The sequence below is a fragment of the Erythrolamprus reginae genome, chromosome 13 (assembly GCF_031021105.1).
Source record: "Erythrolamprus reginae isolate rEryReg1 chromosome 13, rEryReg1.hap1, whole genome shotgun sequence".
NCBI lineage: Eukaryota > Metazoa > Chordata > Lepidosauria > Squamata > Dipsadidae > Erythrolamprus > Erythrolamprus reginae.
The window spans coordinates 11034475-11061831 of NC_091962.1; the positions used below are offsets into that span (position 1 = coordinate 11034475).

The 27357-nt window shown below is 42.7% G+C and overlaps 2 protein-coding genes and 1 long non-coding RNA gene across 3 annotated transcripts in view; 1 reads left to right on the forward strand and 2 right to left on the reverse strand.

Moving 5' to 3' along the window:
* The window catches only part of INTS3 (integrator complex subunit 3), a 44503-nt gene extending 40077 nt beyond the window's left edge, over positions 1–4426 (reverse strand). The window contains 2 exon segments of the mRNA XM_070766390.1: positions 4214–4274; positions 4276–4426. Coding sequence (XP_070622491.1) covers positions 4214–4274; positions 4276–4328 — 114 coding nt within the window. The 5' untranslated portion in view covers positions 4329–4426.
* A 1151-nt stretch (positions 4427–5577) lies between these two features.
* On the forward strand, positions 5578–11343 carry LOC139175123 (uncharacterized). The gene is made up of 3 exons (XR_011560473.1): positions 5578–5949; positions 7070–7151; positions 11139–11343. It is a non-coding gene; the product is annotated as an uncharacterized lncRNA (long non-coding RNA).
* NPR1 (natriuretic peptide receptor 1) overlaps positions 9316–27357 on the reverse strand; it is a 42145-nt gene continuing 24103 nt past the window's right edge. The window contains exons 11-22 of the mRNA XM_070766012.1: positions 26274–26378; positions 20692–20763; positions 20385–20544; positions 19547–19702; positions 18734–18902; positions 18374–18520; positions 17774–17897; positions 17508–17576; positions 16055–16229; positions 14285–14383; positions 11215–11306; positions 9316–9863 (exon numbers count right to left, since the gene is read on the reverse strand). Of these exons, the coding sequence (XP_070622113.1) occupies positions 9801–9863; positions 11215–11306; positions 14285–14383; positions 16055–16229; positions 17508–17576; positions 17774–17897; positions 18374–18520; positions 18734–18902; positions 19547–19702; positions 20385–20544; positions 20692–20763; positions 26274–26378 (1431 nt within the window). The 3' untranslated portion in view covers positions 9316–9800. The remainder of the gene's footprint in view (positions 9864–11214; positions 11307–14284; positions 14384–16054; positions 16230–17507; positions 17577–17773; positions 17898–18373; positions 18521–18733; positions 18903–19546; positions 19703–20384; positions 20545–20691; positions 20764–26273; positions 26379–27357) is intronic.

Below are 27357 nucleotides of genomic sequence, written 5' to 3' on the forward strand. Positions count from 1 at the left end.
CCCGGGAAATTTTTTCCGGGCTCGGGTTCTTAAGTAGAAAATGGTTCTTTAGAAAAGGCAAAAAAATCTTGAACACCTGGTTCTTCTCTAGAAAAGTTCTTAAGTAGAGGCGTTCTTAAGTAGAGGTACCATTGTACCCGAATAAGATCTTTGCTCAAATTTGATGTATACGTGTAAACACAATCCGTGTGATAGTAAATAAGTACTGTACTGTACTATTAGAATTTACTACAGGCACGTCACAAATTGTCCAACTTTTATTTCAATGTTTCTTTCTCTGTGTGTTTGCATTTTGTGTGTTTAAATAAAGTCTATTTTTAATTTAAATTTAAAAACTCATGGACCAAGGAGTCAAGGCCCCCAATAACTCTGGATCCAGAACCCGGAAGCGTGGGAGAGTCAATCCCAGGAGGTCCCACCAGGTCAAAGAGGGGATGCCGAGAGCAACCTCGGGAGACTGGTTGAGAAGGTAAAAACACTTTCCCCGGTGACAGCCCAAGGCTTCCACCCTTCAGAACCTCCTTGACCGCCTTGACAAGACAGATGAGATGAGAGGCCAAGGTCAGCCTTCATCTCTGGGAGACTTCAAGGCCCCGTCAACATCTGGAAGAATTTCAGGGGCAGCGAAAATAAACCTTCCAGGGGCAGCAAAAAAAACCCCTTTCTTCCTTTCGGTCTTTCTTTCCTTCCTTTCTCTATCTTTCTCAATTCCTATCCTTCTTTTTTTTAATTTCGTTCTTTCTTTCTCCCTCCCATTCCCTCCCTCCTCCCTTCCTTTCTTCTTTCGTTTTTATCTTTATCCATCACTGATCTCTATCTATCTATCTCTATCTAATCTATCTCCATCTACTGACTGCTGATGTGCCTATCTCTTTCTCTATCTATCCACCCGTCCATCCATATATCTACATCTCTATATATATATATCGCTGATCTCTATCTATCTCCATCTACGGTAATCTCTACCTATCTACTGCTGATCTATCTATATTTATCCATCCATCCATCCATCTATATACAGTGCTTAAAAAAATAAAGGGGAACACTCGAAGAACACATCCTAGATCTCAATGAATGAAATATTCTCCTGGAATACTTTGTTCTGTACAAAGTTGAATGTGCACAACAGCAGGTGAAATTGATTGACAATCAGTGTTAATTCCTAAGTGGACAGTTTTGATTTCACAGAAGTTTCATTTTCTTGAAGTTATATTGTGTTGCTTAAGTGTTCCCTTTATTTGTTTTGAGCAGTGTATAGATGCATGTATGTATGTATGTATGTATGTATGTATGTATGTATGTATGTATATTTTATTTTATGTACGTTGAGAGCATATGCACCAAGACAAATTCCTTGTGTGTCCAATCACACTTGGCCAATAAAATTCTATTCTATTCTATTCTATTCTATGTATGTATGTAAGTATGTATGTATGTATGTATGGATAGACAGACAGACAGACAGACAGACAGACAGATGGATATCGCTGATCTCTATCTATCTCTACTGCTGACCTATCTATATCCATCTATATATCTATGTATTGCTGATCTCTATCTCTTTCTGTCTGTCTATCCATCTATCTCTATCTATCTACTGCTATCTATCTCTATCAATCTATATATTGATCTATCTATCTATCATCAGTTGTCTATCTATCTATCTATCTATCTATCTATCTATCTATCTATCTATCTATCTTATCCATCCATACCTCCATCTCTATCTATCTACTGCTATCTATCTCTATCAATCTATATATTGATCTATCGATCTATCATCAGTTGTCTATCTATCTATCTATCTATCTATCCCTCCATCTCTATCTATCTACTACTATCTATCTCTATCAATCGATCTATATATTGATCTATCGATCTATCATCAATTATGTATCGATCTACCTACCTACCTACCTACCTACCTACCTGCCTATCTATCTATCCATCCATCTCTATCTACTGCTATCTATCTCTATCAATCTATATACTGATCTATCAATCTATCGTCAATTATCTCTCTCTCTCTCTCTCTCTCTCTCTCTCTCTCTCTCTCTCTCTCTATCTCTCGCTGATAATCTCTATCTAATCTATATCTCTATCTACTGCTGATCTAACTATGTCAATCAATTATCCATCTATCATCCATCCATCTATCTTGTAACTAAGAAAACCCCTCTGGAATGCATATGGGTCAACATAAAAAGAAAAAAAGAATGATAGGGCCATTGGAGTATAAGCCACCCAATCCAGCAGAAATAACAGATATGCTTTTGCCAACCAGCTAACGAACACACACTGCAATAATAATGGAGGACTTCAACTACCCAGATATCAACTGGGAAACTTTTTTTTTTGCACCAAGTGAGAAATCTAACAGGTTCCTAAAAATTTTGTCTGTGGATTAAGAGGCAGGCGATTAAGAGCAAATACAGATTTGTAAGAAAGGCTCCATCAAAATCAACCTGGGCTTTCCAGATTTCGAAAGGAAAGGAATTCTCTTCCCTACTACCCAAGCGAGGATCAAAACACCACCGACACAAACACAATCACAGCCACAAGTGAAGGCCTGGCAACAGCTGTTCCTTCCCTCCTGCCAAAGAGGCTTTCTTTGGTCCCTGGCGGGTGTGTTTGTATGTGTGTGTGTATGATTGTGTGTCTAGGAGGAGGAGGTGGAGGCAGCCCTGCAAACAACCCAGGCAAACCTCTGGAGGAAGTTTCTGAGCTGTTTCTTGGGGAGAAGCGAAGGAACCCCTCTTCTACCATCACCTCCATGGGACGAGGAAAGGGGGACAGTAAACAGAAGAGATAAATGGAGGGGAGGAGACGGTGACAGCAGGAGGAGGGGGAGGGAGGGAGGGGGAAAGAGAGGCAGAGGGAGAAAGAGAAAGCAAGAATGAAGGAGGGAATTAGATGATGGTGACAACAGGAGGAGGAGGGAGGGGTAAGAGAAGGAAGGAGAGAAAGTAAAGGTGGAGGAAGGAAGGAAGAAAGAAAGAGAAAGAAAGAAAGATAGATTGACGCCAGAAAAAGACCTCATGGTCTATCTAGTCTGCCCTTATACTATTTCCTGTATTTTATGTTACGATGAATATATGTTTATCCCAGGCATGTTTCAATTCAGTTACTGTGGATTTACCAACCACGTCTGCTGGAAGTTTGTTTCAAGGATCTACTACTCTTTCAGTCAAATAATATTTTCTCATGTTGTTTTTTATCTTTCTCCCAACACACCTCAGATTGGGTCCCCTTGTTCTTGTGTTCACTTTCCTATTAAAATCATTTCCTTTATTTAACCCTTTAATCTATTTAAATGTTTTGATCATGTCCCCTCTTTCCCTTCTGTCCTCCAGACTAAACAGATGGAGTTCATGAAGTCTTTCCTGATCAGTTTGATGCTTAAGAACTTCTACCATTCTTGTAGCCCGTCTTTGGACCTGTTCAATTTTATCCATCTCTTTTTGTAGGTGAGGTCTCCAGAACTGGACACAGTATTATTCCAAATGGGGTCTCACCAGTGCTCTATAAAGCGGGATCACAATCTCCCTCTTCCTGCTTGTGATACCTCTAGCTATGCAGCCAAGCATTCTACTTGCTTTCCCTACCGCCTGACCGCACAGAAAGAAGAGCAGAAGGAGAAGAAGGAAGGAAGAAGAGAAGTAGGAAGGAAGGAAGGAAGAAAGGAATACGAGGAGAAGGAAGGAAGAAAAGGAGAAGAGGAAGAATTAGGAGAAGGAGATGATTATGATAATAATAATGATTTCAGAGGATATTTCCAACTGCTTGGCCAGTTTGTTGGTAGGCAGCTAGATGACAGGCAGGCACTGACACAATCCCAGACTTGGAAGGGACCCTGGGGGGCTATCTAGTCCAGCCCCCTGCTCCAGCAGGAGACCCCACCCCACCCCAGGCCAGGAGCTGTGCAGCTTCTTCCAAAAAGCCTCCGGGATGGAGCGAACCACAAAAAGAGGAGGAGGAGGAGATGATAATGACTTCAGAGGACATTTCCAACTGCTTGCCCACCCTGACATAACCGCAAACTTGGAAGGGACCTTGGGGTGCCATCTAGTCCAGCCCCCTGCAAGAGGACGGAGGAGCAATAAGCAAAGTCCAGCCCCCTGCATACTCAAGCTCCTAAAGGCCTGGGGGAGGCCGGAGAAGCCCCCTTCCTCATTGCCCACCCACCCACGCACCCCCCAAAACAAATACCCACCTCTTCCAACTCATCCTTGGCATCCAGGCTGGTGTAGATCAGCAGCTTCCCTCCTCCTCCCTCCTGCAGTAGCCCCCCCAGCTGCAGCCACCGGACCCCCTTTACCCTTCTCCATTTTGGGGGGGGGAGAAGGGGGTTAGAAGCTGGGAGACCCCCCCTTCCTGCCCTTCAGCAAGCTTGCCCTCTGCCCTCTTCCAAGGGGGTGGTGGAAGGAAGGTAAGGGGGGGCAAAAAATAGGGGAGCCCCCCACTCACCCCCCTCCCAGCCTCTTGGGTGGGGGGAAATAAAAAGCACCCCCCTGGAGGGATGGGTTAGTGGGGGGTGCAGAGAAGGGGGGCTACTAGCCTAATCCCCCCTCCCCATATGGAACCCCTTATTTGGGGAGGGGGGGCTACAGGCAATAGAGAGGGCTCCTTATTTGGGGAGGGGGCTCCAGCTATTATGGGGAGGGGGGTCTATATTAGGTTGTGTTTAACCACTGAATTTTTTTTTGGGGGGGGGGTTCTTTCCAGGGTCTGATGGGGCAAAGGTGGGGGGGCTGTCCTGCTCCTAAGGGGCGGGGCTTGGGGCTGGGGCTCGGGGGCGGGGCTTCCGCCCTAGAGGGCGGGGCTTGAGCGGCGAGGCTCGAGGGGAGCCTTTCCGGGGGAGGCGATGCTCCCTTTTTTTCCGGGGGGGGATTGAAAAAGAGGGGGTGCAGGAAAGAGGGGGTGCTCTACGCCTGTGGGGGGGGGCAGAAGGGAGGGGGGCAGCGTGCGCCGCCTTGCCCCCCACCCAGCGGCACAAGACCGGAAGTCGGAGCTGGGGAGAGACGAGCGAGTGTGTGAGGGAGCGGGCGAAGGAAACAGTCCCGGCCGGAAGTGCCCGCCTTTCCTCCCACGCGCCCGCCTCCTCGCCCTCCTCCGCCCTATCGCTGCTCGGGGACGGCGGTGAGCGACGGGGCGGCCTCCCGGCGGACCAATGAAACAGAGAGGGGCGGGGCAAAGGGGGGAAAGGCTTTGAAATTCCATTCGGAGAAGGACGTAGACTTCGGAAATGTGAAGAGGAGCAACCCTCCTTGTCGGGAACTCGTTTCCGGGTTCATGTTGACTCACTATAGCTTTAGAATCAAATTTTCAGTCTTAAAGTCCACTTTATACTCGACTGTATCGCACTGCCTTGAATCTCGATATGTGGCTTCCACGGCGGATTTTAATGTTGTAACAACAAGAGCGAAAGCCGTCCCCAAGCTTGGCTATGAACGAGCATGGCGTTTATCTTTATATTTCGTAGCTCTGTGCAGCTCCATCAGTCCTTTGCGCATGCGCTTTAGACATCACCTTTTATCCTTTTTTTGCCGTCGCCTCGCCGGAGCTCACCCAACCGCGCATGCGGTGTTCTGCCCTCTGAGGAGCCATCCTTTGAGGCGCTTTTATTCCGCCATAAGAGCCCCCGCTTTTGAATTGCCCCGCATTCTGACTGGGGGGAGGCAGCTTAACTCTTTGGGGCCTGAAACTCTGCGCCTCTCCCCCTTTCGGGGTGGCAATAAAAACCTTGCCACAAGTGTGCATATTCTCACAACCCCTATACATTCGTGTCAGGGTCAGCAAACACGTGTGCATGACCTTTATGCAGAGGGGGGCGACAAATGTTTTAACAATCCCCAGTATGAATTATTAATCCAATTCGTACTCTGCTCATCTCGCTGCATAAGTAGCCCTGAGGGGATTACAAAACAATTTATAGGTATTAATTTGGAGGTATGTGTGTAAATGTTATGCGCTCCTTGTGTGTCCAATTACACTTGGCCAATGATTTTCTGCTCTTATTTTCTATTCTATTTGAATTCTATCCTATTTCCTATTCTATTCTTATTTTCTATTTGAATTATATCCTGTTCTGTTTGAATTCTATTCTGTTTCAATTCTAGTCTATCCTATTTTCTATTTTATTTGAATTCTATTCTATTTTTATTTTCTGTTCTTATTTTCTATTCTATTTGAATTCTATATTATATATATTTGAATTCTATTCTTATTTTTTATTCTATTTGAATTATATCCTATTCTATTTGAATTTTATTCTATTCTTATTTTCTATTCTATTCTTATTTTCTATTCTATTTGAATTCTTTTCTATTCTTATTTTATATTCTAATTGAATTCTATTCTTATTTTCTATTCTATTTTTATTTTCTATTCTATTTGAATTCTATTCTATCCTTATTTTCTATTCTATTTGAATTCTATTCTTATTTTCTATTCTATTCTTATTTTCTATTCTATTTGAATTCTTTTCTATTCTTATTTTATATTCTAATTGAATTCTATTCTTATTTTCTATTCTATTCTTATTTTCTATTCTATTTGAATTCTATTCTATCCTTATTTTCTATTCTATTTGAATTCTATTCTTATTTTCTATTCTATTTGACTTATATCCTATCCTATAATTTGAATTCTATTTGAATTCTATTCTATTATATTTGAATTCTATTCTATTCTTATTTTCTATTCTATTTGAATTCTATTCTATTCTTATTTTCTATTCTATTTGAATTATATCCTATTCTATTTGAATTTTATTCTATTCTTATTTTCTATTCTATTTGAATTCTATGCTTATTTTCTAATCTATATATGTGCAAATGTGTGCGTGTGTGTATATATTTGTATACGTGGTTGTATCTGAGGATGGATATACAATATGTAGATGTGTGTGTACACATATGTACACACACATACCAAGGGATGCGTTGCTATTGATGTGGCGCACTGGTAGCGGCCGTTAGATAGCACAATTTGGACGCAGTCGCTCTGGTACCAGTCCTTTGGGCTTCGCCATCTTTATTCTTTATTTTTGCTTTATGTGTATGTGTAGAACAAAATCTGACAAGGGGACATCGGCATGCGTGAGATTTCGGCACTTTTTTTCTTCCTGCGCAGCACACCAGTAGCAGCAGGTAAGAGCAATCCAGTCTTACTTAGCGACCAAAATTTTGGGCTCACTTGTCATAAATCAAGAACCATCCGTACTGTGGCTATTTCTTCTTTCTTTCCTACTGTCTCTTTTATCTCTGATAGCCTTGGATAATGATTTTTGTTTTGTTTTGTTTAAAAGAACATTTATTTTCTTGTAAAGAACATTTAGATTTATGTTTCAAATAAACAAACATATTTTAGGAGATGTTTGAAGGAAAAACAGAAAAGAAAAAAGGGAACGAAACTTGAAAGTAATTATTCCAACCGAGAAATGAAACCAATTCAAAACAGACTGGTTTTTTGGATGAAAAAATATATTAAATTCCTGAAAAAAACAAATAATTTCAAAATGTTTCCGGAAGGGTTACCATGTTCTTCTAATTCCAGCCAAGCTAAAGTATCTCATGACGGTTTGAAGGCTCGTAAAAATTATGGTGCCTTTAGAGAATATGTCAGAAGACAATTATTAACCTTTGTTGCTCAAAAATGCAGCCACAAATATCTATCCGAGCTCCCCCTCCTTCTTTCTTTTAAGCGTGATTTGTAGCCATTCAAAAATCCTGCATGGTTTCCATCCTCAAGGGAAATAAATCATCTCCTAGGATAGGCTAAAGTAATGCAATTGCGAACAACCCAGAGGAAATGAAAAAAAAATCATTTAATTATCCTTTTTCCTCGGATATAGAACAAACATCCTTCTCTTTTAGAACAAAACAAAAAAAAGTCAGGACACTGGAAATGTATTTTTTTTAAAGCAAATGACATTTTCTCCACGATTTCAAGCCGAATTTGAGCTACTAACCTCGCTTTTTCAAGCGCTCTGGTCCTAACGTGAAAGTCCACGGAGAGAGGTGGCATACAAATGTAATAAATTAAATTAAATTGTCCTCAGAGAGGGGCGGCATACAGATCCTATTAAATCTTAAAATTGCACACTGTGTTCAATAGCCAAAATTAGGCGTGGGAATGGTGGATTTGGAACGTCCCTTACAGATTTGTGATATGTTTGTTTAAATAAATTTTAAAAAACGAGGTTAAAAATCAAGTGGATTAGCTGTGTCCAGGCAGGGGGTTGGACTAGATGACATCTTGAGGTCCCCTCCCTTCCAGCCTTTGTCAAACTGAAGCTGTGTCTAATGCCAGCCAGGTTTGTGGTCCTCCTTCCTTCCTTCCTTCCTTCCTTCCTTCCTTCCTTCCTTCCTTCCTTCCTTCCTTCCTCCCTCCCTCCCTCCCTCCTTCCTTCCTATCTTCTTTCTTTCCTTTCTTTCCTTCCTTCCTTTCTTTCCTTCCTTGCTTCCTTCCTTTCCCCCTCCCTTTCTCTTTCACTTCCGTACTTCCTTCTTTCCTTCCTCCCCCTTTCTGTTTCTCTTTCCCTTCCTTTTCCCCGCCTCCTCATTCTTATTCACTTCTCCTTCCTTCCTTCCTTCCTTCCTTCCTTCTTTCTTTCTTCTTTCTCTCCTTCCTTGCTTCCTTCCTTCCTTCCTATCTTCTTTCTTTCTCTCCTTCCTTCCTTCCTATCTTCTTTCTTTCTTTCTCTCCTTCCTTGCTTCCTTCCTTCCTTTCTAACTTTCTCTCTCTCTTTTTCTTTCTTTCTCCCCCCCCCCTCTTTCTTCTGCGGGAAGCACCCTCCCCTCGAATAAAATATCACTCATAAGAAAAAGCTCACAGAAAAACAAAGAAAAACCAAGCTGCTAACAAAGCACCTGCCTGAAGCTCATTCCTGCCTGATAGACATAGCGAGATAATGGCCCTATAGAAAGTGAAATCCTGACATCTGGCTCCATTCACACAAGCAGGCAAACAGATCCCTAGAAGCCCCATTCAAGACGGGATATTTTGAAATTTCCCCATGCATGGCAAGATTTGGCAGCTAACCAAACACAGCCGTAGAATCAGAAAGAAGCAGCCACACACAAAATCGGACGCAGGATAAAAGTAATTTAGCTACAATAGGACTCACCCAAAACCTTTCAGAAACACAAAGCCCATATTGCACAAACTCCAAAACTACCCCCCCCCCCCAAAAGGTAAGTAGAATCCACCCCGATGTGGCAGGATGCCCGCACTACCACAAAAAGCTATTAAATGAGGAGCGGGCTTCCATAGCTGAACGCAAGAAAAAGACTTCACACCAAACCGAAAAATAAAAAAGGGAGTTTACTTATACATTCCATTTATTATAAAATCTGCAACTTCCGGGAACTTGCAGGGTTTTGTGTGTGTGTACAGCTCGACTGTCACAAGAGTTGTGTAGGGTCCGGGCCTCCCTTAACAGCGACACCGACTCAACCACAGAAGTTCCAGTTGTCCAGTTAGAAAAGATGAGGAGGCGGCCCGTAAAAAGTGATGGAGCTTTAAGCCAACTTCTCCAGAACTTCCCATCATTGCAGGTATAGCGAATGAAAGTCTCTTCCTGGGCATCGACCCACTGTAGGACCCGGGGGCCCAGATCTACGGGTCGGTGAAGAAGCGAAAGGAAATGGGGAGCAAGACTAGTCCTCTTTGAGATCCACCCGTGGTGCCCTCAACTCCAAGCCGAGAGGTTCTTTGAAGACTGTCTTGGGTGGCCTCAGCTAAGGAAGTAGATCTCCTTGAAGGAGCAGGAGTTAAGGGGCTTCTCCAACTTCTCATCACCCTCGGGTACTGCTGACCCTTTCACCCAACAACCAGTATGTCCGGAGTTTCCCTCTGCCCTTTGAGTGGGAAAGAGATAAGAGTAAGAGTTCAGGCAGAAGGTGCTTCCAGAGTCATCGTCCACCAGATGTGGAATAGAAATAAAAAGTTAACATTAGCTACGGTATATAAAGAAAATCGGTACAAGGTGTATTACAGGTGGCATATGACTCCCACAAAGTTAGCAAAAATAGATTAAAAAAACATTCACCTAGATATTGAGATGTAAAAAGGTAATTCGGAACATATTATCACACGTGGCGGAGTTGTGAAAAAATTAAGAGATATTGGGGAACAATTCCGTTATGGTTAGACGACATATTAGAGAGAAAAGTAAAAAAGAAGACTGAATTATTCTTACTAGGTATAGCTCGCGAACACTTTGATAAAGATCAGTTGTATTTAATTCTCCACGTAACAACAGCTGCAAGGATAGTGATCGCACAAACTGGAAAAATGAAACTATACCCGCGAAGAAGACACTATCAAAAAAATAATAATATCATGTGCGGAAATGCTTACTAAAAAAAATAAAAAATAGAGATGAGGAAGAATTTATTAATTGCTGGGATAAATTTTAATAGGGAGGGGGGAAGAGCTAATAAGTAGCAAGAAACAGATTATCTCAGGGACCGCCTTCTGCTGCACGAATCCCAGCAACCAGTAAGGTCCCACAGAGTGGGTCTTCTCTGGGTCCTGTCAACTAAACAATGCTGCTTGGCGGGACCCAGGGGAAGAGCCTTCTCTGTGGCGGCCCTGGCCCTCTGGAACCAACTCCCCCCAGAGATTAGAATTGCCCCCACCCTCCTTGCCTTTCGTAAGCTGCTTAAAACCCACCTCTGCCGCCAGGCATGGGGGAATTAAGATTCCTTTTCCCCCTAGGCCTTTACAATTTTATGCATGGTGTGTCTGTATGTATGTTTGGTTTTTATATTAATGGGTTTTTAATCGTTTTTAGCATTGGATTACTATTGTACGCTGTCTTATTATTGATGTTAGCCGCCCCGAGTCTCCGGAGAGGGGCAGCATACAAATCCAATAAATAAATAAATAATAAATAAAATAAAACTTGAAAAGTAAAGGTCAGAGTTTTGATATATAATAGGGAATTTTTTAAAAATGGTATACAGTACCTGATTAAGATCATTGCTAGGATTTGGTGTATTATGTAAATATGAGTTGTGTAAAGGGAAAGAAACACTGTTAAAATTGTAATGCAGGTCACGTCACAAATTGCCCACTTTTTAAATGTTTTGTTTCTCTTCTTAATTTTTTTTTTTTTTTTTATAAAAAAGAGCCGTTGACCACCCAGCAACCCAGGAACCCGGATGCGGGAGGACCTTAATTCAACCTAACACCCGTCCTCCTCACCTTCATCTCTATGTCTCCTCGGAGGTCCAGTTCGAAGCACCCAAACTCCTCAAGAATGGCTTTGGTGGCCGCCGATAAGTGGATCTTCAAGGCTGGAACGACCAGGGGTGATGCATTAGGACAGGTATGGTGAACCTTTGTGTGTGTGTGTGTGTGTGTGTGTGTTAGCATGTGTATCATGCTGTTTTTTGCACTCTGGGGCTTCAGGAAGTCTTCGGAGAGGGGCAGCATACAAATCTAATAAATTATTATTATTATTATTATTATTATTATTATTATTATTATTATTATTATTAAATTATTATTCCCTGAACCCTCTGGAGTGCAAAAACACAGCACAATGGGCAAACCGGAAGTATGTTCGTTTCGACTGTAAAAAATACGACTTTAGCAATCGAGTTGTCGAAGCGTGGAACTCATTGCCGGACTCTGTAGTATCATCCCCTAACCCCCAACATTTTACCCTTAGACTGTCCACGGTTGACCTCTCCAGATTCCTAAGAGGTCAGTAAGGGGGGTACATAAGCGCACTAGAGTGCCTTCCATCCCCTGTCGTATAGTCTCTCCTATATCTTGTATTTCTTCTTTACTATATCCTCTATAACCGTCATTGTGTATTATTGTGTATTGGACAAAATAAATACATAAAAATAAATGTTTTTCCGAATTTTCAGTTTCTCTGTTGGGGGATGTTTTTGCCTCCAGAGAGCGAAATGACTTTTCCAAAGGCCAAAAACCAGCCGGACATTACATGCATGTACGCTGGAGCTGAAACATGGTAAAGTCTTGCATGACCTCCCATGTGACTCTGCGTGCTACCAGCGGCACGCTTTCCATAGGTTCACCATCACAGCAGATATACATACATACATACATACTACATACATACATACATACATACATACATACCAGCTCCCCGCCCCGGAGATTAGGATTGCCCCCACCCTCCTTGCCTTTCAGAAACTCCTTAAACCCACCTCTGCCGTCAGGCATGGGGGAATTGAGACATCTCCTTGGCCTATATACTTTATGCGTGGTATGTTTGTGTGTATGTCTTGTTTTTAAATAAGGGGCTTTTTAGATATTTTAATTATTAGATTTGCTATTGTATATTGTTTTTACTATGCTGTGGGCCGCCCCGAGTCTACGGAGAGGGGCGACATACAAATCTAATTAATAATAATAATAATAATAATAATAATAATAATACATACATACATACATACATATACATATACAAACATTATATATGCCTTCTTTTGCAAAGTGATATATATATATATATATGTCACATGTTGTTGTTTTTGCTGAATTTGAAAATTAAGGGAGACTAGGATAGATCTATTTCGGCCTTATTTTGGCCTCATCAGCTAGCCATACCCTCACTGGGACTTGAACCTACAACCTTTGCCTTGTAAGGCAGATAATTATCCTCTAGGCTACAGTATCCAATCCCTTCAGCTATATATATTCTTAAATAATGGTCTATTGAATGTTATATGTTTCCTTTTGCAAAGGTGCCTTTGCTATGTATTTATTTTATATGTATTTATATTATGTGTATTTTTGCTGATAAGTGAAACAGAAGGGATTTGAACCTTATCGGGATTTGAACCTCTAGCGTGATGCATGCAAGGCAGGATATTAACCTTTCTTCTACAGGCCTGCCTCCGAATAGGCCTTTACCAGGGAAGAGCCATATGGTTGATTTTCTGTTGAAATGACCCTGGTGTTCCCAAAGGGGAGGAATACAGTGATCCCTCGAGTTTCGCGATCTCGATCTTCGCGAAACGCTATATCGCGATTTTTTAAAAAAAATTAATTAAAAAAAACCACTTCCGTGTTTGGCTTCAGGACTCAGCTGGGAAGCGGCGCGGCTGTTTTAAAAGGTCGCAGCCGGCCTGGGGGGCTTCCCAGCACCCCCCCGAACCCCCAACCTGGGTCTTCCGGCCCGCCCACGCAAAGGGGAAACCCCGGCTCCTCGCTGATGCCCGCCGCTCGCACCGCCCGCCAGCAAGAGGGGGAAGACCCAGGGAAGGTTCCTTCGGCCGCCCAGCAGCTGATCTGCTCGGTAGCGCAGCAGCAGCGAGGAGCCGAATCGGGGTTTCCCCTTTGCGTGGGCGGCGGGGAACGCAAACTCCACCATCTACGCATTGCGCGGCCATAGAAAAAAGGGCGCGCATGCGCAGATGGTGTTTTTACTTCTGCAACCCTACATCGCGAAAAATCGATTATCGCGAGGGGTCTTGGAACGGAACCTTCGCGATAATAGAGGGATCACTGTATATATACAGTATATATATATTTGAACATAATATATAATGGTCTATATCAATGAAGGCAAACCTTTTTTGGCAGAGCCTCACGGGGCACCTGCCCAACCTTTCCCACCTCCTGCTGGGAGGAGGCGCAACCTCTAACCCCCACCTTTGTTTTAGCTGCCTTCACCACCACCCCCTCGCTCACAGAGCCCTCCCTGCCCCCTCCCCTTCTTTTCGGCTGCAGCTGAAAAAGAGGTCAAGCTTTACTTTCAGCGCACGGGACTCCCCATCCTAAGACTGCTGCCCTTGAAGGGCATAAGCTGTGCTCCTCCCCCACCAGGCTTTTGTGCCAGGCAAGCTGACCCTCCCCTCCCCCCCCCCTCAACTCATAGGGGGTCCATTTTATTCAGATTTTTCCGAATTCCTTTAGGACTAGTATGTCTGTATGTCTGTTTGGTTTTTATAATAAAGGTCTTTTTAGTTATTTTAGTATAGGATTGGATTGTTACATGCTGTTTTTATCATTGTTGTTAGCCTCCCCGAGTCTACGGAGAGGGGCAGCATACAAATCCAATAAATAAATAAACTATGGGCAAGCCTATCCGATGAGCCCATGGTGCTGTTTTTTGAACTCCAGGGCTTCAGGGGAGCTTTCCTGAAGTGTCCGCAGGGCGACAGTGCCTTTCCCAAGACCGAAAATCGGCTGGCCAGCGCGCGCTTAACCTAGCAAGCCTAGAAGTCTGGCGTGCCCTCCTACATGGCTCCGCGTGTCCTCTATTGCGTTCCTCACCTTAGCCCAAATCACTAACCTTCACCGTTGGATTCCATGCGCGAAGCCGTGTTGACCGTGTCTCCGAAGAGACAATAACGAGGCATCTTCAGGCCTACAACTCCTGCACAGACCGGACCTTGGAGGGAGGAAATATACCAGTAGCATTTAGACTTATATACCGCTTCCTAGTGCTTTTACAGCCCTCTCTAAGCGGTTTACAGAATCAGCCTATTGCCCCCAACAATCTCATTTTACCCACGGCGGAAGGATGGAAAGCTGAGTCAACCTTGAGCCGGTGGTGAGATTTGAACTGCTGAACTACAGCAAGCAATTAGCAGAAGCAACTTGCAGTACTGCACTCTAACCACTGTGCCACCAAGGATCATATGAGAGTCAGTGAGGTGGCTCCTAGCCATTATTCCTTGATCTGACTATCCACAAATCTTCCCCAAAGCTTTAATCTTCAAACAAATAAATTCTTTGTTTTCTCTCCAACAGTTCAAAACACACGCAGGGTTTATTCTAATTGCAAAACAAGCCGTCACGCAGGACCAGGAATTCTTCTAGTGGCAGGGAGTTGATGGCTTTAGGAGGCAATTAACATTCTGTTCCAAATAGCTGGGAGACAAAGGCTATAAATCTCTATTCAAGCAGAAATCTTACCAGTACACACGAAGCACTCAGCGAAACTACTTCTGTCTCATTTGCCCAGCCCTTCATGATTTATCTACGACTTTCTTTTCAAGGAGCTAATACACATACTCCATATTTTAATCAAGCAGTTTGTCCGAATACAACCTTCTTTTTCCGGTTTCTGGCCCAGCTCCTGCCCCAAGGACTGTGGATGTGGGGGAGACATCCACATGCTGCAGGCCTGTTTTGCCCCCCCCCCCGGTGGAATCTGCTGATGAAGGCTCCTCTGACCAAGAAGACATGAGTGACAGGGAGGAGGAGAGTGGGGCAGACAGCTCAGAAGGAGATCAATTATCTAGCTCCTCCTTGGATTCAGAACAAGAGTTAATGATACAGCCACGCATGCGGAGAGCGATGCATAGGCAACAACAACTGAGAGATTATTATCAAAGAAAATGAGGCCACCTGTGGTTGGGTGGGGCTGTGGTCATTAGTGAGGCTGCTGTAAAGAGCAGCCTGTGGGTTTGGCCATTGAGGAGGATTATCTGATCGTTGTGTTTCGTGCCTGCTTTGCTGTGTTTGACCTTTTGTGTGCTGATTTTTCCCCGCTTTGAAACTAAACCAGAGCAAAGTGTGTTTCAGTTTGTGAAAAAAGAAGGACTGTGAATCACCTCACAGCTGCAAGCTAAGTATCACAGAACTGATAAGGGACTTGTACAAATTACCAGTTTGTTTGGAGACGAGGGCTCTTTGCTATACCAAAAGAGGTCTTGGTTTAAGTGAATTTTCATTATAAAGAACATTGTTTTGAATTTTCAAACGTGTGTGTGTGTCTGAAATTTGTACCTGTGAATTTTCGGGAGGAGTCTACCAGAGAGCCCGACAGAACATCCTGGAAGTGACATGTCTCATACACAGGTCTGTTAACTGCAGATTCAAAACCTCTTTCCCTTCACTCCTTCTCTTCGTCCTTTCATGGTCAACCTCCATGGTTTGTCAAAGCTCATCAACGTTTGAACACTTCAATGAAACTAAGGTTAAAATTTTTGACCAGGTATGTCGGATCTACTGACTTCTGAAGCACCATAATTGCACGATCTAACTTCCGGTCTCTTACATGCTCCTTTGCACACCAACCCCTGCGTTTGTCATAAACACACAAAAAGCTCCTCACCGCTATGGATGCCAATCCTCAGCTTGAGTTGCTGCTCAGGCCGGTGGTGAATTTTGAAGTTGCGAACAGCTTCCAGAAGTGCCAGGGACATGCGGGAAATTTCATGGGCGTGCAATCGGCCGTTGCGAACTGGCAACCCGGACACCACCATATAGGCGTCTCCGATTGTTTCCACCTGGTCAAGGAAGACAGCAATGGTTCTTAGCCTTGGTTTGTGGACTGAAGTTTTGTGGACTTCAACTCCCAGAATTCCAGAATTGTGGGTATTGAACTCCACACATTGTGGCTGGGGAATTATGGAAATTGAAGACCACACTTCACGTTCATAACATGGCAAAAATGATTTTTAAAAAAAAAAAAGTTCTTATCTTTATTGATAGGTGCACCAACCAGAAGATAGGATGAGGTTCAACCGTTAAGAGAAAAGACAGGAAGATGAATGGACAGATAGGCATGATGGACGTATGGGGATAGGTAGTTACTGGTAGATTAGATGGAGAGAGAGAGAGAGAGAAAAGATGCGATGGATGGATGGGTAGGTAGATTTATTTATTTGTTTATTTGTTTATTGTTTATATAAACTAAAAAAACTTTATATAGCTAAAAAACATTTGACATATACTGTATATATATATATATGTCAAATGTTTTTTTAGCTGGAATTTTTAAAATTAAGGGAGACTAGGATGGTCCCATTTCGGCCTTGTTCTGGCCTCATCAGCTAGCCACACCCTTCCTTACTGGGATTCGATCTTGGTAGCCTCTGCCTTATAAGGCAGAGAATTAGCAGCTTGAGCTATCAGACCTAATCCCTTCCAGCTCCGTACCAGGGAGGGGCTATATGTTTTTTATGTCGGATCACCCTGGTATATTAAAGGAACGTCAGAGCTCCTTTTTGCCTCTAGGCCCAACCCAGGACCATTTCAAGGCGGTTAATTTATTTATAGCCGACAACTATATTCTGTATGTGTCAAATGTTTTTTTAGCTGGAATTTTTAAAATTAAGGGAGACTAGGATGGTCCCATTTCGGCCTTGTTCTGGCCTCATCAGCTATATTTGTTTTTGTGGATAGATGTTTCGATGAGGTCCCAGAACGTCGCCACGGGAAGAAACCCGAATATACCAAGACCGTCGTACCTGTACCCGTGAAAATCTACGAAAACATATATACTGTATATATATATGTTGTGATTGATAGTTAAGGAGAAAGATGGATGGACGGGTAGATGATAGAAGGAGGTGGGAGGGAGGGAGGAAGGAAGGAAGGAAGGATGGATAGATTAGATTAGATTTATTGGATTTATATGCCGCCCCTCTCCGCAGACTCAGTACATAGTACATAGTGACAAATCCAATAGGCAATAGATAAGGTAGACAGACATGATAGATGGAATTTATGATAGATAACAGAGAGAGAGAGAGAGAGAGAGATGACACCAAGACTGTCCTCACCTTGTAGACATCAAAGTTATCAATGATTGCATCAAAACAGGTGTATAGGTCATTCAGCAAAGCCACCACCTGAGTAAATAAAACAGGAAAAAACCAGGGAATGACCAACTGCTGGAACAGACCAGGATTCCCTATCCCCTTCTCAAAGAAAGAAAATCAGAGCCACTCAAGATTTGCAAGCCAACTTGAGGCCGGACGGATACTTGACGAGCTCCTGTGAGTCCTCCCTGCTACCACCCCCCCATCACTACCACCGCTGCGATTACCTGCATGGGGGTACTCTCTGCCGACAAGGCGGTGAACCCCACAATGTCGCTGAAGTAGATAGTGACACTGTCGAAGGCCTCGGCCTGCACCGTCTCCCCCCGTTTCAGTTGCTCGGCCACCGAACTGGATGAGAAGGATACGACATCATGCCCATGAGTTAATTCAAACAGGGACCAGTAAGAAGTCTGAAGGATGTAACATCCTGGCTTGGTTTGTGGTTGATCAAAACGTCTGGCTTCCGAGGACCCAGGGTTTGGAGTGGGTAACGGGTGGCATGGACCAATCGTTGCCCCTGCCAAACCATGCCACCCCGACCCCACCTTGGCTAAGTTGGGAATACCCCCACTTCTTAATTCCTTCCATCCCATTCTGAATGTTGGAGTTTTTTTCCCACGGCCGGGTATGAGAAATAAAAGAAGCGCAGAGAGAGAGGGTACCTGCTCAGTACAGGCCACACTGTGCATCGGTAGCGAAAATGGAGCTGCACGTACAGCACCATGTTTATGGCATGCCTTACGCGTCCTGATATGGCTCCACGTGCCACCTGTGCTATCACATGGTGTAGGGATAGCTAAGATTGCTGAAAGAAGCGGACTTACTGGGGCAAAATTTGGTACAAGAGGGCCTCGGCTTTGCGCTTCTCCTCCAGGTAGGCCTGTGTCCGTTCCTCCACCAGTTCCTCCAAGTTGTTGGCGTACTGCTCCATCCGTGACAGCAGCGTATCCAAGAGGTTAGAGCTGTTTTCCCTGCCATCGACATTCAGAGGCTGTAGCCAACCCTGGCCCTCCCGAGCTTTCATTTGAAAACAAAGTTTCTAGTCCTTTCTGTTCCAAGTCTGGAACTTGAGCCAACTCCACCTCTCGCCTGGCCAGTTCTCCTCAGATGACTTCTTGATATTCACAACCTGCCAGAGAATCCAGCCTAGCCCATCCCATCCCCAACCCCACACCCCGCTCTACCTGTTGAACTTCCTCAGCATGCCTTTGATGTGTTGAAAATCTGGGCGCTCTTGTGGGTCCTCAGCCCAGCACCTCTGCATGAGATGGACCACCTCCTCCAGATTGGAGGGCAGATTGGCCGAAGGGCGAAAGGGAGGCTGTTCTCCGCTTGTGACGCGCTTGATAATCTCTAGAAAGGGCCCAAAAAAATGTGGGGAGAAATAAGGAGGGCATTAGGAGATGCCTGGGAGGGGCCATGGGGAGGAGAAAAAGGATGCAGGAACATTGCCCCACATTAAAAAAAAAACATTGAACAGGTTTTGCCCACCGTTCCAAATAAGATGTTGCTTCCCATGAAAAACGAAGACAGGTTACATGGACAGCGTTTACGATTTCCCATGAGAAACAAGGATAAAATGAGGACAGATTCGGTGGACGAATTTTAGATTTTCCATGAGAAATTAGTAGGAGAAAAATGAGGATAGATTACATGGACAAATTTTAGATTTTCCGCGAGAAACGGAGATAAAAATGAAGACAGATTATACGGACAAATTTTCCATGAGAAATTAGGATAGATTATGTGGATGGATTTTAGATTTCCTGCGAGAAACGAGGATAAAAGGACAGATTACACAGACAAATTTTCTACAAGAAATTGGGCTTCATTACGTGGATGGGATTTAGGTTTCCTGCGAGAAATGAAGATAAAAACAAATTATGAGAAATTATGCGGACAGATTTTAAGATTTCCCCGCGAGAAACGAGGACAGATTACACTAATGGGATCAAAATCCGTCCAAGGAAACGGGCTATTTTCCTTTTTCTTCTCACCTTTGGGACTCAGGTCAAGCCCTTCCACATAGAAGACGCTGTTGCGCAGTGCAATTTCTTGCAAAATGATGCCAAAGCTGTAGACGTCCCCTTTTTGAGTACCCGGACAGGCGTTGGCACCCAATCTCAAGAGCTCGGGAGCCGTCCAGAGTTTCTCTAAAGAAACGGAGAACTGGGATCAAATGGAGCTAAAGACCCTTCGATGTAGCAGGCAAGAAGGAAGATAATCTACAGGAGGTCTTTGATTTACCAGCGCTTGCTTATTGACCGTCCGAAGTCACAACAAAAAGCGACTTACAGCTGGTCGGTGGCACTTACGACCAGTGTTCCCTCTAATTTTTTGGGGGGGGTGGGCGGAAAAGTATAGTGTCTGAGCGGCAGTCCCTTTGGGACTGGGCGGCACAGAAATATTAAATAAATAAATAAATAAATATTAAACAAACAAACAAATAAATAAAAAACCCACCCTGTTTCAAAATATTTCAAAATAAAATACTGTACTGTGTGTCTATAACAGTGAGCTCATAATAGGGCAACTCTATCAATATCAAAATGCCACTTAAATAGTTGAGCTAGTTTCAAACTAGATTTTGATTTTCTTTCTCTCTTCCTTACTCCCATTCTTTTTCTTTCTCTTTTCCTTCCTCTCTTTTTTCTATCTGTTTCTCTCTCTTCCTCTCTTCCTCTCTCTCTCCTTCCCTCTCACTCTTTCCCTCTCGGCTTCTGGGCAGGTTTGGAAAACTCTGAGTTGATGATGATTTTTAAGTGAGCGATTGCTCACTGCTCAGCTTAGAGGGAACTATGCTTACGACCATCGCAGCATCCGTGGGCAACTCACTGGCAAAGACGGCGTGCGAATCGTCCGTCTCGGGCTCCTGGCGGAAGCTCTCCAAACCATAATCGGTGATCTTCAGCACAAAACGGCTGTCGACAACGCAGTTGGACGACTTCAGATTGCCGTGGTAGGCGATGGTGCTGTGGTGCAGGAAAAGCATCCCCTTAAAGCAGAGAGGGAAGAACAAAACTCCATACTGGCAACAGGAAAGGAAGTGGGCCAGTAAAACACTCTGACGACAGAAGAATTGGACAGATGGCTAGACTTTCCGTCCAAGTCTAAAAAATCTGTTTTGTCATCCTTCGGTTACCTTGACGATGTCGTCGGTGAGCGAATAGCGGAACATCCAGTCTAAGGTGATGTTGTCGTTCTCCAGGATGTCCTAAACAGATGGGGGGGAGAGCAACATGGGTTTTCAAGTCATTTCAAAGCAGTTCTTTCCTTTTGAGGCACTCCTCGACTTACAACCATTTTTAATGACCGGAATTACTTGTGAGTGGGGGGGGGAGGGAATATTACTTGGCTTGCATCTGTTGCAGGAAAATTGAAAAGTGCCTTCTTTAAATATTCTTTCTTCTAGAGATAGTCCTCGACTTGCAGCAGTTCATTTAGTGACCGTTCAGAGTTATGACAGTACTTTAAAAGGAGGGATTAGGGCCAGTTTTTACACTTACAACCACTGCAGACTCCCTACATTGTCCAAATTCAGATGCTTGGGAACTGGCTCATAGTTATGATGGTTGCCATGTCATTGGGGCTCATGTGATCCCCTTTTGTGACCTTCCAACATGCAACATTAATGGGGACGATTGATTCGCTTAACGACCTAAATTACTAAAATTAATAACCGCAGAGATTCACTTAAGACTTGTGGTGAGAAAGGTCTTAAAAATTGAGCAAAACCCATCAATGCTTCACTTAGCCACAGAAATGTCAGGCTCAATTACGATCGTAAGTCAAAGACCACCTGTATTCCTCTTAAAAGCAGAAAATATTCTATTTTTAAAAAATCCTTTTCTATTCCTCTCTTCTTTAGCATTTTACATTGCTTTATTTTATCTCCAATTTTAGTCTCTATCGCCTTTTGGTACAATAGAATTCTTCCCTCTATATCTATGTCTATCTCTATCTTTATATATCTCTATATCTAGATCTCCCTCTCTCTCTTTCTTTCTCTGTCTGTGTGTCTGTGTGTGTATTTGGAAGAGGCAGTTTGCTTATAACTCTACTGAAGTTGCTTGGATACAGAGAGAGAGAGAAAGGAGAGAGAGAGAGAGAGAGAAAGAGAAAGAGATGATAGATAGAGATAGAACATAGACAGACAGACAGTTAGGTAGGTAGAGAGAGAGATGAGAGGGAGAGATGATAGATGACAGATAGACAGACAGACAGACAGACAGATATGATAGAGAGATGATAGAGAGATGAAAAGGAGAGGGCGGAGAGAGGTGAAGATAATAGAGATAATAGATAATATTTTCTCTCTATTATCTCTATGATAGATAGATAGATAGATAGATAGATAGATAGATAGATAGATAGATAGATAGATAGATAGATAGATAGATAGATAGATAGATAGACAGACAGACAGATAGACAGACAGATATAGGAGAGAGATATATGAAAGAGAGAGAGAGAGAGAGATGAAGATAATAGAGATGATGGATGGATGGATGGATAAATAAATCTAAAGTGTGCAATAGGGTTGATATTCCTGGAGGCGTCTGTAATATGGTAAATGATTTAGCTTTACTAGATAAATGGTCTAAGCAATGGAAACTGCAGTTTAATGTTTCCAAATGTAAAATAATGCACTTGGGGAAAAGGAATCCTCAATCTGAGTATTGTATTGGCAGTTCAGTGTTGGCAAATACTTCAAAAGAAAAGGATTTAGGGGTAGTGATTTCTGACAGTCTCAAAATGGGTGAACAGTGCAGTCAGGCGGTAGGGAAAGCAAGTAGGATGCTTGGCTGCATAGCTAGAGGTATAACAAGCAGGAAGAGGGAGATTATGATCCCACTATATAGAATACTGGTGAGACCACATTTGGAATACTGTGTTCAGTTCTGGAGACCTCACCTACAAAAAGATATTGACAAAATTGAACGGGTCCAAAGACGGGCTACAAGAATGGTGGAAGGTCTTAAGCATAAAACGTATCAGGAAAGACTTAATGAACTCAATCTGTATAGTCTGGAGGACAGAAGGAAAAGGGGGGACATGATCGAAACATTTAAATATATTAAAGGGTTAAATAAGGTCCAGGAGGGAAGTGTTTTTAATAGGAAAGTGAACACAAGAACAAGGGGACACAATCTGAAGTTAGTTGGGGGAAAGATCAAAAGCAACATGAGAAAATATTATTTTACTGAAAGAGTAGTAGATCCTTGGAACAAACTTCCAGCAGATGTGGTAGATAAATCCACAGTAACTGAATTTAAACATGCCTGGGATAAACCTAGATCCATCCTAAGATAAAATACAGAAAATAGTATAAGGGCAGACTAGATGGACCATGAGGTCTTTTTCTGCCGTCAGACTTCTATGTTTCTATGTTTCTATAAATAGATAGATAGATAGGATAGAGAGAGATTATCTATTTTCTCTCTCATCTCTATGATAGATAGGTAGATAGATAGATAGATAGATAGATAGATAGATAGATAGATAGATAGAACTTTACATTGCTTTTTAACTATTTATCTCCTACATACACTAAAACAGAGATTAATGGGGAAAGGAGCAATGTAAAATGCTATAAAGATATAGATATAGATACAAGCACGCAACTCCGGTGAGAAGTTAAAACCAAACGGCCTCTTCCAAATTGGATTTCCAACGATGCTTGTGGGGTTTATTAGGATCCTTCCAGCTCAGAGGGGCAGAGGGAAGTATATAAAAAAAAATCCAATATTCTCTTTTCTCTCCCCCTGTGGTGAGTTGCCTCCTTTTGTCCACTTTGTTTTCTCTTTTCTGCCTTTCTTTTTCGCACAATTTATCTGCAGCCGCCAGCCGGAAACCTCTCGGCATGTAGAAATCGTTGTTCTTTGACACACAAACGCCCGTCGTCCCACATGCCATAAATCACCTCTCTGGAATTGGCTCTTCAACTGCACAGGCGGGGGAGAATTTGCTTTTGCTTTAAAAAAAAAAAAAAACCTTCCACCCCCGGGTCCTTTTTTAATTAAAATTCTCGCCTGCCTGCCCACCACCCCTCCGTCCCCCCCCCCACGCCCTCGCCTTGGCCCTGTGCCCAACCAGGCTGGAGATGGCACGGCTGGTTCCTGGGCAGAATAGAGGCTTCTTTCTAAATCCAGAGACTAAAATCGGAGATTAAAGGAGGAGGGGGAAGCTATGGTCTTTCTTCTTGGGCAGGGGGGGTCAGACTAGAAGACCTCCGAGGTCCCTTCCGACTCTATTATAGAAGCATAGAAACGTAGAAGATTGACGGCAGAAAAAGGCCTCACGGTCCATCTAGTCTGCCCTCATACTATTCCCTGTATTTTATCTCAGGGTGGATCTATGTTTATCCCAGGCATGTTTACATTCAGTTCCTGTGGATTGACCAACCACGTCTGCTGGAAGTTTGTTCCAAGCATCTACTCCTCTTTCAGCCAAATAATATTTTCTCAATTTGGTTCTGATCTTTCATAGAAACGTAGAAGATTGACGGCAGAAAAAGGCCTCACGGTCCATCTAGTCTGCCCTCATACTATTCCCTGTATTTTATCTCAGGGTAGATGTATGTTTATCCCAGGCATGTTTACATTCAGTTCCTGTGGATTGACCAACCACGTCTGCTGGAAGTTTGTTCCAAGCATCTACTCCTCTTTTCAGCCAAATAATATTTTCTCGCGTTGCTTCTGATCTTTCCTCTAACTAACCTCTATTATTCTGTATTCTGGCCAGGGGGGTCAGACTAGAAGACCTCCAAGGTCCCTTCCGATTCTATTACAGAAGATTGACGGCAGAAAAAGACCTCCTGGTCCATATAGTCTGCCCTCATACTATTCCCTGTATTTTATCTTAAGATGGATCTATGTTTATCCCAGGCATGTTTAAATTCAATTACTGTGAATTGACCAACCACGTCTGCTTGAAGTTTGTTCCAAGCATCTACTCCTCTTTTCAGCCAAATAATATTTTCTCGCGTTGCTTTGGATCTTTCCCCCAACTAACTATTATTCTGTATGCTGGCCAGGGGGGTCAGACTAGAAGACCTCCAAGGTCCCTTCCGATTCTATTATTTATTTATTTGTATGCCGTCCCTCTCCGCAGACTCCGGGAGGCTAACAACAATGATGAAAAACAACATGTAACAATCCAATTTAATAAAACAACTAAAAACCCTTATTATAAAAACCAAACATACACACAAACATACCATACATAACTTGTAATGGCCTAGGGGAAGGAATATCCTAACCCCCCCATGCCTGGCGACAAAGGTGGTCTTGAGTAATTTGCGAAAGACAAGGAGGGTGGGGGCCGTTCTAATCTCTGGGGGGAGTTGATTCCAGATTGATTCCATTATAGAATATTGACGGCAGAAAAAGACCTCCTGGTGCATCTAGTCTGCCCTCATACTATTCCCTGTATTTTATCTTAGGATGGATCTATGTTTATCCCAGGCATGTTTAAATTCAGTTCCTATGGATTGACCAACTACGTCTGCTGGAAGTTTGTTCCAAGCATCTGCTCCTCTTTCAGCCAAATAATATTTTCTCGCGTTGCTTCTGATCTTACCCCCAACTAACCTCTATTATTCTGTATTCTGGGCAGGGGGGTGAGACTGGAAGACCTCCAAGGTCCCTTCCCAACTCTGCGATTCTGTTATTCTTCCACACCAGAGATTAAAACGTCCTTCCCAAAAATATAAATAATAAATTAAAAATATTTGCTAGTCTAGGTTTTTGTTTTTTTTAAAAAAATATATGAATTCCTCCCGACCCTGTTTCTTTCCTGCAGTCAGGCGGTAGAGAAAACAAGTAGGATGCTTGGCTGCATAGCTAGAGGTATAACAAGCAGGAAGAGGGAGATTATGATCCCGCTATATAGAGCGCTGGTGAGGTCACATTTGGAATAATACTGTGTTCAGTTCTGGAGACCTCACTTACAAAAAGATATTGACAAAATTGAACAGGTCCAAAGAGGGGCTACAAAAACGATGGAAGGTCTTAAGCATAAAACGTATCAGGAAAGACTTCATGAACTCCATCTGTAGAGTCTGGAGGACAGAAGGAAAAGGGGGGACATGATTGAAACATTTAAATATGTGAAAGGGTTAAATAAGGTCCAGGAGGGAAGTGTTTTTAATAGGAAAGTGAACACAAGAACAAGGGGGCACAATCTGAGGTTAGTTGGGGGAAAGATCAAAAGCAACGTGATAAAATATTATTTGACTGAAAGAGCAGTAGATCCTTGGAACAAACTTCCAGCAGACGTGGTTGGTAAATCCACAGTAACTGAATTTAAACATGCCTGGGATAAACATAGGTCCATCCTAAGATAAAAATACAGGAAATAGTATAAGGGCAGACTAGATGGACCATGAGGTCTTTTTCTGCCGTCAGTCTTCTATGTTTCTAACTCTGCAATTCTGTTATTCTTCCACACCAGAGATTAAACCATCCTTCCCAAAAATATAAATAATAAATTAAAAATATTTGCTAGTCTAGGTTTAAAAAAAAATATATATATGAATTCCTCCCGACCCTGTTTCTTTCCTGGAATGAATTTTTTTCGGACAGGGGAGAAGGAAGAGAAAAAAATGCCTTGGGCCCTTCACATGAACTTTTCCCCCCTCTCCTCCTTTTTCCTCTCTCCTCCTTTGCCATTCCCCTTTTTTCTGATCCCCCTTTTTTTTCAACCCACCCCATCCCTGGGTACCTGCAGGCTGCCTCGGGTGCAATACTCGGTCAAGACACAAATATTCGGGGGATCAATGCAGGCCCCAATGAAACGGGTCAAGTGCTTGTTTTGGACATCCCGCATCTGTTGAGGGAGGAAAGGGGGGGAAAATCATTTGGTTTTGGTAGTGTACACACAAACACACACATACACAGAGAGAGACCCACACACACCTTGCCACGTTTGCAAATCCCTCCCTGGGACATTGCAAATCCGATACAGATAAACTTTAAAAAACCCCAAAAAGTATGCCCTGCTGAGAAACAATGGTTTGCACTCTGCACACGGGCAGAGGCTTTCTGCTCATCCCAACGAGCGATGAAAAAAAAAATGTGTGATTTTTTAAAAAAACCTGTTTTAATCACTGGTTTTAAATGGTTCTCGATTGTTTTCAGTGGGTTTTATATTGCGTTATTTGTATTTGGTGATGAGCCCAATGGAGTCCTTCAGGTGTTGGGCGGCATATTAGTCCAGGTAGGTAGGTAGGTAGGTAGGTAGGTAGGTAGATAGATGATAGATAGATTGATGATAGATAGATAGATAGATACATACTGTAGATAGATATTGTAAATAGATAGATTGATAGATCGATAGATAGAGATAGATAGATAGATAGATAGATAGATAGATACTGTAGATAGATATTGTAAATAGATAGATAGAAAAAATAGATAGATACATACATACATAGATAGATAGATAGATACATAGATAGATACATACATACATACATACATACATACATACATACATAGATACATACATAGATACATACATAGATTCATAGATACATAGAACAATCTACATACATATACCCGTGAAAATCTACGAAAACAAATAGATACATAGGTAGATACATAGATACATAGATAGATACATAGATAGATACATAGATAGATACATAGATACATAGATAGATAGATAACTCTAGATAGATATTGTAGATAGATACATACATAGATAGATAGAAAACATAGATAGATAGATAGATAGATAGATAGATAGATAGATAGATAGATAGATAGATAGATAGATAGATAGATAGATACATATATACAGTAGA